We start from the raw sequence: 20,316 nt of genomic DNA, 5'->3' as shown, positions 1-20,316 counted from the left end.
TGCTGTAGACATGGTGTCGATTATGCTGGATGAGACAAGTGCTGCAAAATTGAAAACTATCCCTCTGTCAAACGATACAGTTGCACCTATATTTTATCTGTTTTGAACTTGGTGTTATTTGATATTTCAATAAAATTTGATATTTTAAAATTGGCCAATTTCGTTATTTTTTTGGCAAGTGGGGCTTGAAAATTCGCCCACCCTCTTAAGTGGGGAATGACAGAAATGTTTGAGAACCACTGTGTTAACTAATTCCAACTCAGTGAGCCTGTTTTCTTACTAATATTTGTATCAGGATCTGTTTTCACACAGTCCTTGTCCTGTTCTGGAAAACTCTATGGCAAAAATGTTACAACTGAGATACATAAATATTAACTACACTTGAAAAGTCTCATTACAATTACAACTAGTCTACAATGCAATAATCAGTACAACAATGAAAGGTTTTAACAGAAAATGTCTAAAATTTGTGGATCAATTACATGTTTAAGCCATTTCTTAAGGAAAAAAAGTCAAAAAGTAACTCTGTTTCTCAAATGTGATTTTTGTTTTCTTAGTTTTGATAGTAAAATGAATATTTCCATGTTTAGGACTACAGGTAAAACAAAAAAAGTCATCTGAATACATCACTTTGGGTTACGGAAACCTGTCATATAAATATTTTAAAATATGCTGACATTGTAGAGGCCAAAAGGTTATTAAAAAATGAAAATAATCATTAGTTGTAGTCTTAACAAGATTACAGAAATTTTGATGTGAACCTGTGCAGTGGTTGTTTTTACATGTTAAATGGTTGTACCACAGTCTCTGTGGGTGCATGGACTCACAGCACAGTCAGTGGGGAGGTCTGTATCCCACTTCCTGTTCTTAAAATCGCCACCACCGTTCCAGCGGAAAGAGCTCATGCAGCCACTGTGAGCCAGCTCTGATGAGACACAAAAACACATAAAATACACACACACAGACACTCCTATATAAGAAACTCTCACTTCATGCACATGTAAGTGTACTTTATAGATTAGGCTACCTTTGATCCGGTCCACTAGGTATTCCTGGTTGGGAGTGATATCCAGGTACTGGACAATAGAATTCATTGTAGGAATGGAAGAGGCTTTCATCACTGCTGCCTGCTTTAAACTGCTTATGCTGGCTTCTGGTGGAGCAAGAAGGGAAACTGGTCGCACTTCAAAAGCATATGAAAAATACTGCAGATTGAAATTGCAATAACGACTACCAAATTTAGGTTTTCAGACTGAGCCTTTAAGTACTAGTTCTGTTGTTGTAACTTTAAAAGACATTTCACATATTTATTTAGATACTCTGGTTCTCTAATGCATAATCTTTTAGCAAATATTAACCCTCCTGTTATGTTGCAGGTCAAATTGACCCACGAACATAACTGCTTTAAATGAGACAAATATTTGATATGAAGAAATGAACATAACAAGACCTGTTATGTTCATTTCTTCATGTCAAATATTTGTCTCATTTAAAGCAGTTATGTTCGTGGGTCAATTTGACCTGCAACATAACAGGAGGGTTAAGTAACATTTTTATCCAATGGCAAACTTAAAAATATAAAATTTCACACACTTTAAGTTGACCTAATTTTCTTTTTTGATCCTTTATGAGTGATTCCATGATGCATAGTTTGAGGACAAAGCACATTTGCCATGATTCCCATTTTCTTCAGATGGGTTACCTCCTATCTGGAGCTCAGGGCAGCCCATCCTCCTGAGCTGACTGTTGACAGAGTCTATTTCCTTAACCAGAGGGACCAAGATGGTGTCACTGATCCACTGCAGAAGACACACACATATACTGTATTTTTTACTCAAATTAAATTAAGGTGGTATTTTATGTATAGTACTTTGAAACTTCTGTGACAAAAATCACATACATTTCATTTAGAACTTTTTCACTACAAGTTTCTTGAGTATGCAGCTCAGTATATACATTTGAACACTCACATTTCTAAGCTTGGCTGTCCAGCTATCGATGCGGTCCACTACAGGGCGACTGGTCGTGATTCTTGCCCACACCTATAGCACACACAGGAAGGGAAAATATATCATTTGCTGCTACTTGTACATTCCACGGTGGGTAGCGCAGTCATCTCCCAACCGGAAGGTTGAAGCCGCAGATGGCTGCCTTGGTTCTGTACCAGAAACAAATTCCTTGTGTGCAACATACTTGGCCAATAAAGGTGATTATCCTTATCCTTTTTATTAGGGCACAACAACAAAACATACAGACAGACGGACATACAGACCTCCTCAGCAGCATGTTTGGAACCAAGGTCCGTTTCATCCTTGTGGGCAGATGGAGCCTGAGAGCGGCAGGCTGGCTGGTACAGGAATTTCCTCAGGCTCTGTGCATAATCTCCCACTGAGCGGCTGTAGTTCCAGAATGTTGGACTGTGGCTCGGAGACACAGACTCTGGACTTCCTACAAGTTAATCGTGAAATCTGAGGGGGGTTCATTTTACAGTCATATAAATCTGTTTTCCATATTAACTCAGACTGCAATATTAATTATTAGGGCTGGACCCAAATATTCGACTATTTGGACATTCACTTGGGTAGGTGATTGGTTTTCAATTGTAGTAAGTGAACATTTGAGAGAGCAGGAAATTTCAATGCAGTCTGAGATCAATAGTGAAGAGGAAAGAGAACACAATGGAGACAGCTTAGTCCAGCCAGCGGATGACAGCTGCGGATGACAGCCCCCCCAGCCTTAACTCTGTGACTTAAATTGATTACAGGACAAAATGACAGTTGATATTGCCAGGATTGTGACCTCCATGCACCCAGTGGAGAAACAGACAACACACTGTCTGCTGTTAGCCAAAGATCACTTATGAGGTAAACAAGCATCATTCTGTAACACCACTGAATAATTAGAGTGAACTGGGAGCTTCTCTGTAGTTCCAAAGATTCCAACACAGTGAGACATCTTCAGGTACTGCCAGATGGGCAAAGAGGTACTTTTAGCTGCAGCACAATCTCAGCCAAGAATGGAGACATAAGCAGTCAGCATAATACCCCCACCCTGAATAGAACAAACCATACCGATTATTCAAATATTCACCAATCATTACTAGCAAAGCTGTGAAGCCCATAAATTGCCATTTGGGACATCCATATTAATTATCTAATACATTTTCTATAAAGTTAGTACCCAGCTCTGTTTATAATAGCAGGGGTGGTTCTTTAACACTAACATATTGTACCTAGCTGGCTGCGGTGACTTTTCTCCTCCTCTGTGCGAAGGAATCTCTCCAGGGTTTTCAGATCTTCCATGTAGTCCTCCTTGCTTCCTGGGCAGTTGAACACAGAGGGGGAAGTGCGGTATCGAGTCCTCAAGCTGGAGCCTTCTGCTGGCCCAATGCTGCTGGGGTAGGGAGAGGAACCAGAGGAGGAACTGTAATTCAACACCTGAGACAAAAAGAAGAACATAACAGACACAATACAGAGTCGTGAACATGTACTGTTAAGTTATTCCAGTGCATTCATATCAGTGCTATGATAAACATACTTTTCCAAGAGCCACTGAGGGAGAAAAGGGTCCTCCCGCACTGTTTGGGGTAGAGGGGTTGCTGAGAGGAGGGCTGTACCCAGGTACACAGCTAGGGGAGAACTTTGGGCTGGTGCTGGCTGGTCGAGAAGGACTGAAGCTCAGCACGCTCTGGCCCTGTAGTGGGGATGACTGGGCTGGAACTGGGGTGTCCTTGTTTTCTGGCTTCTGGGGTGGAGAAGCCTGAATATCTGCATGGGAGAAATTGACAACCACCATAAGTCCTATACATAAATCAAAGTACATGCATATAAATATAATAATGATTAAATAACAAATGTGAAATGTTTTAATTCTGCAGGAAAACTGCATGTCACCTAAAAACAGAGACTCACTTGTGTTTCTCAGACCTAAAAGGCGATGCTGCTCAGGGGATACAGCAATGGTGGATGGAGCCATTGTATATTTGAAATACTTCCAAAAGTCAAAAAGAGCATTGAGGCTGAAAAGAGAGGCAAGCACCAGTTCTGTAAAGGAGGTCAGAAGAAAAGAACACACTTAGTGTACAAGGTCTTCAGTAACAAATTATAAGGAACTGTGTGTCTATTAGTGACAAATTAAATTTCAGACTTTCATGTACATACCCCTTGTGAGTGATATCAGATTGACTACTAACTGTAAGAATATTAGCCTTCCTTTCCCCTGACCCATATTGATTATAAACACAGAACATACAGTGAATATAATAAAAGGAAAATAAATTTTATACTGTTAAAGCATTTAACTAATTAACAGCAACAGGCATCTTAATGAAAATAAAATGTAGTGCAAACTTACCGATGTACCAAATAGGCCAGTAGGTGATGTTGTAGTATCGGCTCAACAACTTTCCTGACCTATCAGAAAAAGTAACAGGCACATACAGTAGATATCATTACATTGTGCATTTGAAGAGGAGATATGGAAGATGGAGGGGCAATACAGATCGGTGTTGCATTACAAATCTTATGTTTGCAACACAGCACGATAGTGAACGCAAAACAACTTACATTTCAGTGTAGATCATGCCAGCTAAGGACACATTGAGCACAGCCCAGGCGAGGACCACCTGGCGAGCCTGCTCCTCTCTCCTCATCCTCAAGGCCCTCTCTATCATACTGGGCATCCCCTCCTTCGGTGGGGTCAACATTATTCCTCTTTCAGGCTGGGACAAAGAGAGTGAGAACAACAGTCTCAGGCTTCTTGTGCATGCTACATTTAGGATATAGGATAGGATAGAATTTAAGACATATAAACCCATCTTTTAGTTAAACATTAAAAAAAAAAAAGCCTGCGTGCATGAAAACTGCACTTGTCTTACAGCTAGAAGTAGTGCTCAGTTAGCCGACCTGCTAGCTACACGGTTAGCAAAAGTTCTGCTTACATACAGGGCAGAATTTGCAGAGAAAGTATATGGTTTTAGTTTAGATTTCATTTCATGATATAGAACCGGTTATAAAGACACACAACCAATTTATAAATACAACGTGTAGTAAATTTAGATAATTCATACCACGTTGAAGTGAATAACAACCGCGGCGCTACATCGTTTGTATTTAACCGGAAGTTGCACTATGTACTTCCGCTTGCAGTAAAATGCTTGGACGTAGACATAGCTAATAATGTAAGGCGACTAATTCTAAATTTAAAAATGAATGAATAATAAGACAGTAAAACGTTGTAAACATTATTCCCTCGTTGCAATGGTGAAAACTTGCACTCAAGGATCTTGACCTTTACTAGGAGTATTTCCATTATATGCTGTTTTCATCTACATATATTTAAACCCTATTGCCGCTAACGTTAGAAACTGTCAGAACATGGTTTTGCATAAAAATATATAAAATAATTATACAAGTTCTTAACACTTGGGCATGTGATCACTTACAAAAAATTATCAGAAGGACTTACTGAATAACTTTGAGGTTCAGAAAATGTACCTAGTAATAAACTAATAAACTAGTTTTCCTAGTTAAATATCTTCATCAAATCTTTCTGATAATCTTAGTTTGCCTTTAGTCACAAATATGCTAGTGCACCAGTGAAATGTCATAGTCATGGGGAGGCACTGTCTATTTTATCTTACCTATATGATCACCACACCACAGAATAAAAACCATGACGCCAAATTGGCAATTAAATTGAGACTTAAAGCTCATCAAATCATATCTATCCATCATCATAAAAAGCTGTAAATGTGGATTTATTAATACATTATGCAGAAGACACGATGGAGCTCAAACATCATTTAAACATTTAGTTGACAGTGAAACAATAAAGAATATCACATTAACAGCCTGATTTCTGTTTAAGGGGATCACTTCCATTCACAGAGAAACTTTAAAGAATAAAAACATGCATTTAATAAATAAATGGCATAACTACAGTCTATTTAGCAATTACATATGATCATCAGGACTATATAGCAAGAATGTGCCATCACAAACTTTAGCTGACAATGAGCAACTACAAATTAATATCATGCATTCAATCCATTATTGAGTGAGGCATGGAAAATCAGAATAAGTAATGAATGATAGCTTATATAAACTCTATTAACTTATAATATTACACAGGCCTCCATAAAATGAGGAATAAAGACAATAGCTTTATAAAAAGTCACATCTTTATCAGTTGACTTATTATATGGTGTAAACAATTTTAGCAGCACTGCTATGCTTGTGAGAAACAAAAAAAATGTTAATTTTAATTGTGTAAAAAGTGGCAATTAAAATGTTCTGATTATGTAAGATGTTACAATTAAACTCTGTAGTTACTGATAGTTGGCAAAAAATAAAATAGAGGTAAACATCAGCATGTTAATAAAGTATATAAATAAACAACATCTGAGACACTGTGTTGTCACTGAGGGGGTGACAAGGACTTCTCAGAGTTATATCCCCCAACATCTAAACCACAGTCTTCACTATTGGCTGAGTCAACCAGTCCCTCTCCTGCTCCTCCTACCCTGCTGTCATCCTCTTCCTCTTCCTCCTCCTCCTCCTCCTCCTCCTCCTCTTCTTCATCATCCACATCCGGCTCCTTGTGAGACATTCTTTCCATCTTGGGCCCTTTGCATATCTTGAGGTGACGGGTGAGGTGGTATTTGGTGAGGAAAGCTTTGTGGCATTTTTCACAGACAAAGTCTCTGCGGCCATCATGAGAGTTCATATGCTTCTTCAGATGGTTAGTCTTGAGGAAATGTTTGTTACACTTTGGACACTGTATCTGGCGTTCACTGCAGTGGAAAAGGGCAAAACCATTATCAGAGAGTACATGCAATACTGCAATCAGCAAAAAAGGAGGACTCAATCCATTAGTCTGCTGACATACAGTATTAAAGAGTTGTTTACATTTACAGCTTTATCTAGAATGCAGTAAATAAGTTACATACTGTGTGTGAGAGAACATGTGTTGTTTCAGGTCATGTTTTCTGATGAATGCCCGGTCACAGAGGTCACATTTGAGTTTTTCTGCACCAGTGTGGATGAGCATATGTGACTCCACATGAGACTTCTGTGTGAATGACTTCTCACAAACTGTGCATCTATAGTTCTTCTGACCTGTGAGTGGGAAAAGTTTCAGAGGTTCAAAATATGTGACTCTTGTATGTGGCTTTTCTGCAAGACACAGTAAGAACTGTGGGGCTCAAATCATTCTAAAATACAGATGTTGCCAAAATTTTAGATCACCGTTTGTCCTTTCATTATCCCTGTACATACCTGTGTGAATCTTGAGATGCATCCTAAGGTTGCTGGGATCACTGAAGGCCTTACTGCAATATTCACACTTGTGAGGTTTCATCCCCACATGCCCCATGAAGTGCACATTGAGCTTAGTGGATGTAATGAAAGCCCGAGAACACATGCTGCACTTGAATTTCTTTTCCCGCACATGGCCCTGACCTTTTGCTTTGGTGGAAACATTATTAGGGTTTCTATTATTGCTGGCGCTGTTGTCATTGCTTATTGGTCCTACAGTGTGGACATGGCAGGGCCATGGTGAAGAGGAGGAGCTGGACGTCCCATTGGTCAGCTTCTCATCTTGGTGAGTGTGTTGCTGTTGCTGTTGTTGTTGTTGTTGCCCTTGTTGCTGCTGCTGCTGCTGCTGCGGTGGTGGTGCTTGTTGTTGCTGAGAGTGGTCCTGCTGTGATGGGCTGTGGCTGTGGGTGGTGTTATGGCTGCTAAGATGAGACTTGAGCTCAGAGAAGGAAGAGCACTCTTTGCCACACTGGCAGATCTGACCTTCGGGCACCTGAGGAGCACCTATGGAGACACAAAGATGGTGGAATTGTCAACCAATTAGTTATTAAACAACCATGCCAGCAGCGAGGGTTCAGAAGTATACATGTTTAATCATCTCTCATCTCACCCATCAGCCTACAGTAGTCTCGGCTATAATAAAAGAGCAGCTCCTGGTCTGGGTGAATCTCTGTGGTTGTACAGAAAAAGAGTTTACCATTGGCAGGGTACGCCACCAGGTTCTGCTCTTCCCGAGTCCTAAATACACAAACACACATATATACATTTAACAAAATACTGTATCAAAGGTCAACTTATTAGTTTCATTTGCTATACACAGGTTACTCTAAACAACATCCACTACATGTACTCTACTGTAAATTCATTCATTCATGGCACTGTGCCATACCTTGCCTTGTGGACAAACATCATCCAATTGCATTCATTCTCATCTGTTGTAACAATGTAGAACTCCAGCACATTGTTGTGGTACATCTATGGTAGAGAAGACGATTCATCATCTTTTATGATTTCCATTTTTTAATCGTGGCTTTGCGCTGCCTGTGACAACCACAATCCAAGCAAAGCTACCGCACTCACCTTCCATATCTGAGGTGTGCCCTTTTCTGGCCAATCAGAAATGTCCACATTTCTACAGTGTTGGCCCACCACTGGTCCAAAGCAGGTCCTTGGAGGAATAACGTCCCGTGCAAAAACTCCTAAAAGGGGCATAAACAAATTTGTTCAGCAATCTAACTGGTGGTCTACTACACCTTTTTAGCCTACCCATGTGTGGCATGTACTTACCTTCTATTAATCTTTTGTTTTCTACATAAAGGGATCGTAATAAATGATAATGATGCCTTTAATTTGTTGATGCCCTTAGAAAGTGTGCCAATAACCATGTTTGTGTGCATAAAATTTTGTGTGATCTTTTAAGGTGAGTGTGTTGCTGTTGCTGTTGTTGTTGTTGTTGCCCTTGTTGCTGCTGCTGCTGCTGCTGCGGTGGTGGTGCTTGTTGTTGCTGAGAGTGGTCCTGCTGTGATGGGCTGTGGCTGTGGGTGGTGTTATGGCTGCTAAGATGAGACTTGAGCTCAGAGAAGGAAGAGCACTCTTTGCCACACTGGCAGATCTGACCTTCGGGCACCTGAGGAGCACCTATGGAGACACAAAGATGGTGGAATTGTCAACCAATTAGTTATTAAACAACCATGCCAGCAGCGAGGGTTCAGAAGTATACATGTTTAATCATCTCTCATCTCACCCATCAGCCTACAGTAGTCTCGGCTATAATAAAAGAGCAGCTCCTGGTCTGGGTGAATCTCTGTGGTTGTACAGAAAAAGAGTTTACCATTGGCAGGGTACGCCACCAGGTTCTGCTCTTCCCGAGTCCTAAATACACAAACACACATATATACATTTAACAAAATACTGTATCAAAGGTCAACTTATTAGTTTCATTTGCTATACACAGGTTACTCTAAACAACATCCACTACATGTACTCTACTGTAAATTCATTCATTCATGGCACTGTGCCATACCTTGCCTTGTGGACAAACATCATCCAATTGCATTCATTCTCATCTGTTGTAACAATGTAGAACTCCAGCACATTGTTGTGGTACATCTATGGTAGAGAAGACGATTCATCATCTTTTATGATTTCCATTTTTTAATCGTGGCTTTGCGCTGCCTGTGACAACCACAATCCAAGCAAAGCTACCGCACTCACCTTCCATATCTGAGGTGTGCCCTTTTCTGGCCAATCAGAAATGTCCACATTTCTACAGTGTTGGCCCACCACTGGTCCAAAGCAGGTCCTTGGAGGAATAACGTCCCGTGCAAAAACTCCTAAAAGGGGCATAAACAAATTTGTTCAGCAATCTAACTGGTGGTCTACTACACCTTTTTAGCCTACCCATGTGTGGCATGTACTTACCTTCTATTAATCTTTTGTTTTCTACATAAAGGGATCGTAATAAATGATAATGATGCCTTTAATTTGTTGATGCCCTTAGAAAGTGTGCCAATAACCATGTTTGTGTGCATAAAATTTTGTGTGATCTTTTAAAAAGTACAAACCCCAATTCCAATGAAGTTCGGACATTGTGTAAAATGTAAATAAAAACAGATCCTTTTTGACTCATATTTAATTGCATATACCCCAAAGACAAGATATTTAATGTTCAAACTGATCAACTTTGTTTTTTGCAAATATTCACTCATTTTGAATTTGATGCCTGCAACATGTTCCAAAAGAGCTGGGACAGGGGTATTTTTACCACTGTGTTACATCACCTTTCCTTTTAACAACACTTAATAAGCGTTTGAAAACTGAGGACACTAATTGTTGAAACTTTGTAGGTTGAATTCTTTCCCATTCTTGCTTGATGTGTGACTTCAGTTGCTCAGCAGTCTGGGGTCTGCATTGTCGTAATTTGTGCTTCATAATGCGCCACACATTTTCAATGGGAGACAGGTCTGGACTGCAGGCAGGCCAGTCTAGTACCTGCACTCTTTTACTACGAAGCCACGCTGTTGTAACACATGGAGAATTTGGCTTGGCATTGTCTTGCTGAAATAAGCAGGGATGTCCCTGAAAAAGACATGAATGGCAGCATATTTTGCTTCAAAACCTGTATGTACTTTTCAGCACTAATGGTGCCTTCACAGATATGCAAGTTACCCATGCCATGGGCACTAACACACTTTGCGCTGATAGCAAGTTCAAAGTGTTTATTTGTCATATGCACAGTTAGGAAACGAGTTTCCCTGTACAATGAAATTCTTATTTGCCATCCACATGAATGCCACAAAATACAAATGAAATATAAAGTCGATCAATAAGTAACATAAAATCTAAGGCACTTTAAGCAGCAAATGCAGATCAGCAATCTGGATGGTCCTTTTCCTCTTTAGCCCAGAGGACACGATGTCCATGATTTCCAAAAACAATTTGAAATGTGGAATCCTCAGACCACAGCACACTTTGCCTCAGTCCATCTCAGATGAGCTTGGGCCCAGAGAAGACGGTGGCATTTCTGAGTGTTGTTGATGTGTGGCTTTCACTTTGCATGGTAGAGTTTTAACTTGCACTTGTAGATGTTACAATGAACTGTGTTAACTGACAATGGTTTTCCGAAGTGTTCCTGAGCCCACGTGGTAATATCCTATACAGAACAATGTCTGTTGTTAACGCAGTGCCGCCTGAGGGATCGAAGGTCCCGGGCATTCTGTGTTGGTTTACGGCCTTGCCGCTTAAGTGCAGAGACTTCTCTGGACTTTCTGAATCTTTTGATGATATTATGGATTTTAGATGATGAGATACCTAAATTCCTTGCAATTGTACGTTGAGAAATGTTGTTCTTAAACTGTTGGACTATTTACTCACGCAGTTGTTCACAAAGTGGTGAACTGCGCCCCATCCCTGCTTGTGAATGACTGAGCCTTTTAGAATGCTCCTTTTATACCCAATCATGATGCTAACCTGTTTACAATAAACTTGTTCACCTGTGGAATGTTCCAAACAGGTGTTTTTTGAGCATTCCTCAACTTTCCCAGTCTTTTGTTGCCCCTGTCCCAGCTCTTTTGGAACGTGTTGCAGGCATCAAATTCAAAATGAGTGAATATTTGCAAAAAGCAATAAAGTTTATCTGTTTGAACATTAAATATCTTGTCTTTGTGGTGTATTCAATTAAATATGGGTCAAAAAGGATTTGCAAGTCAATGTATTCCGTTTTTATTTACGTTTTACGTAATGTCCGAACTTCATAGGTATTGGGGTTTGTAACTTACTCTAATCCACTAATGAATATAGCATAAAACTAGCAGCTTAAAAAAAATACACAATTGTTGATTACACACAATGTTAATTCTACACAAGAGTTATGCGTTTTAAAATACTTTGTACGGATTAAATCCCAAACAGGACCATGAGGGAACATAAAGTAGACTAATACTCAAACATGTCATTTACACTCTATCAGCCCATAAATTAATGACTTAGGTCTGTCCTACAGTAATAGCCACAGAAAACCCTTTTTTAGGGGGTTTAATCTCTTACCAAGTGGTTCATCAGCCACTGAGATGCGCAAGCACAATGGACGTGGCAGAGAGAGGCGAGCACGACTTTGGATGGGTGTGTCAGGGATGAAGGTGACAGGGCCGTGCTCCGGGCAGTCCGAGGTGTATAACCGCTCACATAGTGTGCACCCTCCAAGATGAAATCCACAGATCAAAGGTTAGTAAGGACAGAATTACATACTTAAGCTGCTTAATAACAACTTACAGAGTTTGCCTATTGTAAAAGCATTGTTATTTTAATGCTATGTATTTTTTAAGATATGATGATTTCTAATACTTTTCTCAAATCCAAAAGAAATCCATCATTTTCAGTTTCTCTGATATATCCATTTATGTTATGACTGTTAATGACTGAAGTAACTATTACACTCACAGATGGTGTAAGCAGTGACCATATTCTCCTTGTTGGTGGTAGAATCCTCGAGTTGAAGGGTGGAGTTGACCAGCACCAGATTGTTTTCTGGACCCAGTGACACCTCTGCAGTGATGTGGGACACATTTACTGCCTCCAGCCCCATGCCAGAGTGTCCATGGAGAGACACAGGCTCCAGCTGGCTTTGACTGGCCATGGAGCCAGTGAGCACCACACTGACAACACCTGAGTTCAGTTCCCCATTCGGGTGGAGCTGCTCCCCAAGTCCTCCTGCTCCTCCTCCCCCTGCATTTCCCACCCGACCTCCCATATGATCCGGCTCCATCACCACTGGGAGTTCAAGCACCGGGGTTCCATGGAGGGGCATCACCCCACCAGATGAGTCCACACCAGTCAGGCCCTCATGAGGCTGAGGCTGTCTTCCCCCACCAAGCTGCTGCTGGGTGTCAGACACTGCCACCACACCAACTCCATCCATAGTGGCCAGCTCCTCTCCCATCCTGTCAGGGGACATGGGGCTGCTGACATGTGATTCCATGGCCAGTCCTGTAGAGTCCAGTTCATGAGCGCCAGTTTGGTGGAGGTCTCCCTGGCCACTGACCTGTCTGGAATCCATGGGCACAAGGCCCTGCTCCAGTGGGCCTCCAGGGCCACTGTAGGGGTCCAGACCTGAGTGATTGTTGCTGGCCACAGACAGAGTCCCATCCATGTTAAGGCTGCTGGGATGAATGTACTGAGGTGGTGGGCGATCTGCCAGATAGGACAAGATACCTACAGAGCAAAGAAAGTTAAAATGTGATAATATTTGTCACATGTGAAATAAAATAACTGAGTTGAATTCCCCTATTCAATCTTATTACATTCAATAAAAAGTTATATGTGGAACATTTTGACATTAATAAATCACCTTCATATTCATTTGACATTTGTAAAATTAACATAAACAATCCCCTAGCTAAGATGTTCAAACAAGCATACACACAACTGCAATCAAAATGATAGTTTTAGGAATTTCAACAATGATTATTTATATATGTCACACACAAACATTTACCCACCTGGCAATATATGACGAAAGTAGCTGCTCTCCAGGTGGGGGTATGGAGGAGGTGGCAAGGAATAGTTCCTCTCTGGCAGACCACACATCACCCCTCTATCACTCAGTGGACCCATGGGGAGCATCAGTGAGAGGGCAGAAGGAAGGGAGCCCAACGAAGGACCAAGGCTGGGGATGGCCACTGGCATGCCTGCAATTAATCAAAAGAAAAAAGAAAAATTACTTATTTATATTATCCTGAAAGGTACTAAAAACAAGAAAATTATAATCTGGAAACTGAGGACTATGCAGAACCAAAAGCATTACAGATCCACACATTTAAAAATAAAATGAAGGATATAATGAATCAAAGATGTTTGCATCAGAAATCTGTACACAAACTGCTTCTCTGTAACTGTAACTGCAGTCTGCACAGATCAGACAAGCCTATGTATGGTATGTGATGCCAAGTCTTTTAAAACTTGGTTATAATATTTTTTGTTTCTCAGTGTGTTCATGGCTTGAGCACACAAGCCTGGTAATGACGTCCATACCTGGAGTTGGAATAGGGTTGTGTGTGGGGGACGTGGGCAGACCTAGGTGGCTAGCGCTCACTGACGGCACACTGAGCTGATCCATGCCCACAGGACTCAGGTTCATGTCATTCATCCTGGAGAAACAATATCAAAGTTAAACCGAGACTGCGCAAATATCCAAAGAGATGTTTGTTTTGTTGTCAGACTGTTTATACTATAAGTCATGAACTTTGGCTCGGATACCTTGTGACTAATACAGGAGGTTTTTGATGATATTTTACAAAATAAATGGTAAACACCCCTATTCATTGTGAAGCATTAAAGAAATACACAGTCGACAGCCGAATACATTAGTATAACGTTAATTTTACCTGAATTCAACAACTGATGTCTATCAGTAACCGTGTACTGCAGCAGGTTGATTTATTTCTCTTTCTGTGAAATAAGAGACCCGGTATGAAAACAATTTAAGGCACCAGCATGCACATCGCAATTCTTATACAGCATTCGCTAAACAGTTATAACAACAATTAACATCTAACTCATTTAAAATTATTGGTTTGCAGCTATTTAGCACTGCTAACATTAGCCTTGCTAACTGACACCTTCATACATCGTTAAAAAAGAGAAACTCAATATTTAAGTTTTATAAACATATAGATATACCTCGTCACGACCAAATCTGTTGCTTAACTGCATAAATATAAATTGTTTTAACAGAAAGAGGTCTTAAAAACAACAACATGCCAACCTGAACTGGGCCATGCTAGTAAACTGCTTTGTTGCGCATGCGCTATAGCAAGTAAGGGGTGGAGGATTTGGCTGATCACAGATCAGTTTCCCTATCTGCCACTGTTCCGATAGCCTAAGAGGCAATTCAGTTAAAAGACTGGCTATCCGAATAAAAACCCAAAAATGTTAATTTGGTATTTTACGTGATATTATTTTATACTGTTTTGAAATGCTTTAAAATACACTTTCCTCGAGAAGGAAAATGTTCTGAGCAGATTATTTTAGAGATCAACTCAAACTACTGATAAGAATGAACTGTGCTATTTACAGTTTAGGGAACCGCATTATAAAGTATACTTATTGAAATGGAATTAGTTTCATTCCCAAATTGGTCCTAAATTTGCCCGTATGTCTTAACATAATTAACGTATAATCAACTATTTCCTAGAATAAATTAAGTCAGTTGCTATAATATAACCCCTTAACATTTGCCTAATATAGCTTTTTCATGCTGAGAACTGATTCGCCGTTGTAACGAAAGGAAGAAAACGTTTTGTAAACACCTTTATCTTAATGAGAAAGCTACAAGGCAGCATCTCCGCCCAGGATCACACCCACCCTTAGCCTAAAAACTTAACAAACAAGTTGTCACTCACAAACTTCTGATCGAGGACAGTCGATTTCTAAGAGATCACAATCTAGACATTTCGCAAAGTGGCAAGGAAAGGAAAACCTTGAACAAAACACGAGATTATATTGAGGAGAACCTGACAAGGTGAGTTGATATAATTGTGGGTCATTTGGTGCAGAATCGTTTACAAAGACCTATATTTTAGCAATTAACTTTTTCCTGTTAAAAGGGATTTTTTGTTATTCTTAGAAAGATGTCTTATCACAACATGGAGTTTGTGGAGCATGTTCCTTATGTCCCCCCCCTGGCTCTCCACGGCATCTCCATAGACAACAGCGGAGCGAACTACAAAGATGCGCGTCGACTCGGACTCCCCATCCACCTAGACGCTGCATACCTCGACCCTGTGCAAGGCCAGATGTTACCCTACAGACGCTTATCATATTTCCCCTTTCACGGAATCCTCGGTATGTGTGATCATTCGTTCAAGCCTGCTTTCATCCGCAAAAGGAACGAAAGAGAACGGCATCGGGTGCGCTGCGTAAACGAGGGTTACGCGCGGCTCAGAGAGCATCTTCCACAGGAGTTTGACGACAAACGGCTTAGCAAAGTGGAGACTCTTCGGGCAGCTATTGGCTATATCAAACACCTGCAGAGCTTGCTGGACTTAAACCTGTCAGGAAAGGAGATGGGGCTTGGAGCTGTGCGCAATCATGCGCCACTGCCACAGAGGACAGAAGACAACAGTGATGGAGAATCCAAAACTGGCCTCAGGGGCAGTGGAGAAATTGTTTTCTAGCGCTTGTTCTCGCTCTCTCTCCCGCTCTCTCTCTCTCTCTCCTTTAATAAGGAAAAAAGAAAAAAAGAAAAAAAAACAAAACAAAGAAGAACAGTAAAAATACACCATTGTGTTCCTACAGAAAAGATGTGCCATTAAATCTATTGCAAAGGAGCAAAATATGCAACAGTTTTCACTGTCTGCCTTTACAGTGGAGTTTCATTCCACAGATTTATGATTTGTATATTTTAGGTCATTATAATGAATAATGAATGACTTTTTAAGTTGAGGTTATTTTGTTATTGACTTGGTGGTTGTGTGCCTTATGATGATCATCAAATACCTCACTGATCGATGACTTTGACTTTTTATTGACCAATAAATTATTTCATTGAACAACCGCTTAGCCAAAAAGTTTTGAGTGTATGTGATACTTACATTTTGTAATACTGGAGTCCTGCTGTACAAATGTAAATAGGGGTTATTATAATTTTTATTTGGTCATTTGGCAAGTCAGGCACCTCATGAATTTTGAAAGTGAATTCAGTGTGACCTACCAAGAAGTGTTTGAGGAAATTATTAATATTTTTATTATTTTTTTTTATCTTGTGGTCTTAATTGAACAACTTCATCTTTAATATCTAAAATGTTATGCCAGTTTCCAAGCAATTTAAAGAACTAACAATAGAAAGACTTCAACAATCAGACATTTTGTATAATGCAATTTTAAAAATCCCAGAACTTCATATCTTTTCTCAGATGCAGACGTTCAGACAAATGTTTCAGCTTGACCTGTCACAGGAGAAGCACAGGTACTGCTGCAGAACCACCTAAATGTAATATAGCTAGTATTCATGTTATTAACCCTCAACGACATATAAATATGTCTTCTGTTGACTCTGCCTTTTCTGTCAAAATCTTGTGTCTTTATAAATTATCGACAATGGAAGTGAATACTATATTTCAGTAGCACTGGCCTAACTCAATCCCAAAGCACAGGCATGACATCTCAAACTACAAGTGCCTCCTCAGACAAAAGTCTCTCTTGTTGTTTTTAGCTACCTGAGCACTCTTCAAAGACCACCTACTTACTGCACTAAGGTCCTCCGGAAGTCTTTTCTCTTAATAGCTTAAGGAATGTATTTGTCCGTGAGCCCTCAGCCCCACTAGAGGAACCATCAGAAACACCTCATCTCTACTTTAGTTTTGTGTTAATATTTCCCACCTCCACTGACCTGCATGGAAACAGCTCCCATGTTCTGATTTTCAGTAATACCAAAACCACAAATAGTAAAAACAGTAAACAAGATAATATATAAGGAAATAGGATTTGGAGAGACCAGCAGAGTACAGTTTAAGTGAACCATGTTCATATGGAAGAATGGCATTGACAGCCACGAAGGCATAACAAACACACAACAAAAGGCTATGTAGTTTGTGAATTAGACTCAGTAATTAACCAAGTGCTGGTATTCTGGGCTTGATGGTTCAGTGGCACCCTGAGGATAAATAACTTAAATAAAAGCCTCTTTTATAATGGATGTTTTCTTTCCTGTTGCACAAAGGCTGATTCTAATCAAATTCCTGTGCCACTTCCTTGCAGACATCATTCTGTTTTACTGAAAAAGTTGCTGCTATAATGCATGCAGGTGAATTATGAATTACAAGAGAAGAAAGGCTTACCAGTTTTGGGAACTATAGGAATTGCAATTTATTTTTAGGATTATGTCACATGTACTAAGCTCCTCACTGTGAAATTGTCACAAGCATGACAGAAAAGACTGCAAAACCTTGCCTCAAACTAATAAATACAACAAAATGCTCTTATATTGCAAACTGTCTTCTTTCAGTTTTATTTATCTTCTCCCATAATGACTGTGAATTTCTGGTCAGGCGCTGCAGTTTAGACTAACAACAACATCTTCTCCAAACAGATGGGCATAAACACAGGGCCACCATATGTCCTGGAGCAAACACGCTTGTGGACACAATGACAGCACCTTCATTTTGTAAGAATGGGCATGCAAAGTATGAAAAATTAAAATAAGCTGAAAAACAAAGTGAAGCAGAGATTTATTAATAATAATAATAATAAACAGCATTTATATAGCACTTTACAACTCAGAAGGGCCCAAAGTGCTGCACAGTATAGACATATCTATCGACTAAAACAAACAAAACAATACTACACAGTCAACAAGATAATCATAGAGCATAAAACACCATGTAGAGAATGCCATTTAGAGGCAGATAAAACAGATTAAAGATCAAAAGCCTGTTTAAAAAGGTGCGTTTTTAATGTAGATTTAAAAACCGCTTGCTCTGTGATAGACCGAATCTCAAGCGGAAACAAGTTCCAGAGTCTGGGGCCATAAACAGCAAACGCACGGTCACCCCATTTTTTGGATTAGGACTGTGGAATCACTAGGGACAGGTTATTAGAAGAGCGCAGGGCTCTACGAGGAACATACTGTAGATAGATAAAAGTTCAGACAGGTAAAATGGAGCAAGGCCATGTAAGGTTGTGAACACAAATAAAAGAATCTTAAACTCAAGTCTAAAATGTACAGGCAGCCAGTGTAATGTGAGAAGAACAGGGGTAATATGGGCATACCTGGGAGTGTTGGACAGAAGCTGAGCTGCCACATTTTGGAGCAGCTGAAGTTTCCTCAGCAACGACTGAGATATACCAACGTAAAGGGCATTACAATAGTCTAAGATTGAGTCTAAGGCTGAGATTTGTTTTATAGTCAATGGTGAACAACAAAATGCTCAATGCTTTAATCAAATGGAGAGAAAAACTAAAAGAATATGATCAAACACATTTTCTATGTGCAAGAGATTTGAGTTCTGTATTAAACCTGCTCATGTTTATTTCTGTGTGCAAGACTAAAGAGACATGCATTGCAGAATGGAACAAAGGAGAGACTATCCTTGCAAGTGTGTATGATGTCTGGGCTAGATAAAGCTTATCAGCTGCAGTAAGATCAGTGCAGGACCACCGGGACAGGTAGCAACAATGTGTCGAGACAGAGAGCCCTCATGCAGAGATGGAAATGGAAAAACCAAGAGTTATGGGATAGATGGTAATGCTGGCTTGTCCTCTGTAGACTGCAGAAAAATACTGAAGCACTTCAGTTTAAAAGCTGAAGCATTTGTGTTGTCTTGAAATGTAATTTCACTGTAAAAGCACATTTCATATTTACAGTATCAATGCTATCCATTAGCTTATGGGATTCAGTTTTGTACAGTAACAGAGATAAGGTTTAAGTGAGCTATTGTGTTGTACAATAGTTAAAGAAGCTCATTTACTTAATTACAGTAAGCAGCAGTACCACAATAAAAAAATTACTCTATTACCAGTAAAAGTCCTGCATTTAAAATTTAAGAATAATAAAATCTACTTAAGGATCAAAAGTACTCAGACAAAATGGTCCCCATCAGTGTTATGTATTGTATTATTTGATCATTGTTGATCATGGGCAGTACTTCAGGTTTGTAGTTGTAGGTCCTGTCTGACTCATTGGAGCACTCCTGGTGCCACAGCTGCACTTTTGTTCTCTTGTCAGTTAATAAAGACTTTTCTAAGTTTCTGTGTAGTCCTGGTCCACATTTTGGGTCCTAAACCAGTATAGATATTAACAGAGCTGTGAAAAAGCAGTAAAGATCATGTTTCCCCTCCACATTAGTGGAATAGAGGAGAACAATACTTAAATGAATGTAGTTCTTATCATAGTTTGTCATGCTGAAGCTCTTGGAAATGTAACAGATCCTAATATACAATTACATAAGTTAGTTCATGAGCAGCACAGCAGCACAGTGGTCAGCCTCACAGCAAGAAGGCTCCAGGTTCGAGCCCGGGCTGACCCAATGCCTTTCTGTGTGGGGTTTGCATGTACTTCCTGTGCCTGTGTGGGTTCTCTCTAGGTATTCCAGCTTCCTCCCATAGTCCAAAGACATTCAGGTTAGGCTGATGACTATAAATTGCCTGTAGGAATGAATGTGTGTGTGTGGTTGTCTCTGTGTCAGCCCTGTGATAGACTGACGACCTGTCCAGGGTGTACCCCGCCTCTCGCCCATTGTCAGCTGAGATACTGTAGATTCAGGAATAAGCAGTATAGATAATTAGATAATGCTGTGAAATGACAGCAATAGCAACATGTCAGTTAAGTTATTCAACAATAGCCTGTCTGAAAAGCTGATTGACGAAATAGAAAACACGCAAAACAAATGATGCACTATTAACTCTAATTTAATTTAAATGAATATTTACAAATAGTTAAAAAAAACACCAACTGTGTGACATGGGTCTGCCTGTATATACTGCATATGTACACATGTGCTGGCAC

The 20,316-nt window shown here is 39.9% G+C and overlaps 2 protein-coding genes across 3 annotated transcripts in view; both read right to left on the bottom strand.

Annotated features, from left to right (window-relative positions):
- Positions 1-5,176, bottom strand: part of tmem209 (transmembrane protein 209) — an 8,050-nt gene extending 2,874 nt beyond the window's left edge. Inside the window, exons 1-11 of one of the 2 annotated variants that reach the window (XM_020619230.1) lie at positions 5,069-5,176; positions 4,566-4,720; positions 4,354-4,412; positions 3,912-4,043; positions 3,538-3,767; positions 3,233-3,437; positions 2,273-2,448; positions 1,971-2,042; positions 1,703-1,799; positions 1,028-1,153; positions 828-925 (exon numbers count right to left, since the gene is read on the bottom strand). In XM_020619230.1, coding sequence (XP_020474886.1) covers positions 828-925; positions 1,028-1,153; positions 1,703-1,799; positions 1,971-2,042; positions 2,273-2,448; positions 3,233-3,437; positions 3,538-3,767; positions 3,912-4,043; positions 4,354-4,412; positions 4,566-4,705 — 1,335 coding nt within the window. In that variant the 5' untranslated portion in view covers positions 4,706-4,720; positions 5,069-5,176. Of the gene's footprint in view, positions 1-827; positions 926-1,027; positions 1,154-1,702; positions 1,800-1,970; positions 2,043-2,272; positions 2,449-3,232; positions 3,438-3,537; positions 3,768-3,911; positions 4,044-4,353; positions 4,413-4,565; positions 4,721-4,876; positions 5,008-5,068 lie in introns of those variants that run through there. The other variant, XM_020619231.1, reaches the window with a different exon arrangement.
- A 564-nt stretch (positions 5,177-5,740) lies between these two features.
- Positions 5,741-14,653, bottom strand: prdm4 (PR domain containing 4). Its single transcript, XM_020619223.1, has 16 exons — positions 14,578-14,653; positions 14,198-14,261; positions 13,845-13,960; positions 13,313-13,501; positions 12,255-13,025; positions 11,862-12,011; positions 9,531-9,649; positions 9,340-9,425; positions 9,061-9,188; positions 8,712-8,954; positions 8,397-8,521; positions 8,206-8,291; positions 7,927-8,054; positions 7,278-7,820; positions 6,950-7,118; positions 5,741-6,793 (listed from the first exon to the last, which is right to left on the bottom strand). The coding sequence occupies exons 3-16, from the start codon at positions 13,957-13,959 to the stop codon at positions 6,418-6,420; spliced, it is 3,228 nt and encodes a 1,075-aa protein (XP_020474879.1). The 5' UTR covers position 13,960; positions 14,198-14,261; positions 14,578-14,653; the 3' UTR covers positions 5,741-6,417.
- Positions 14,654-20,316: the final 5,663 nt, after the last annotated feature.

The sequence above is a fragment of the Monopterus albus genome, unplaced genomic scaffold, assembly GCF_001952655.1.
Source record: "Monopterus albus unplaced genomic scaffold, M_albus_1.0 scaffold216.1, whole genome shotgun sequence".
Classification (NCBI taxonomy): Eukaryota; Metazoa; Chordata; class Actinopteri; order Synbranchiformes; family Synbranchidae; genus Monopterus; species Monopterus albus.
This window is presented reverse-complemented; position numbering and strand designations above follow the sequence as displayed.

Coding starts and splice junctions, on each gene's coding strand:
- prdm4 (XM_020619223.1), bottom strand. CDS start 13,959: ATGAATGACATGAACCTGAGTCCTGTGGGCATGGATCAGCTCAGTGTG. Junction 13,026..13,312: donor CTTTCGTCATATATTGCCAG/GTGGGTAAATGT, acceptor TTTGCTCTGTAG/GTATCTTGTCCTATCTGGCA. Junction 9,650..11,861: donor AGTGGCTGATGAACCACTTG/GTAAGAGATTAA, acceptor TGCCCCTTTTAG/GAGTTTTTGCACGGGACGTT.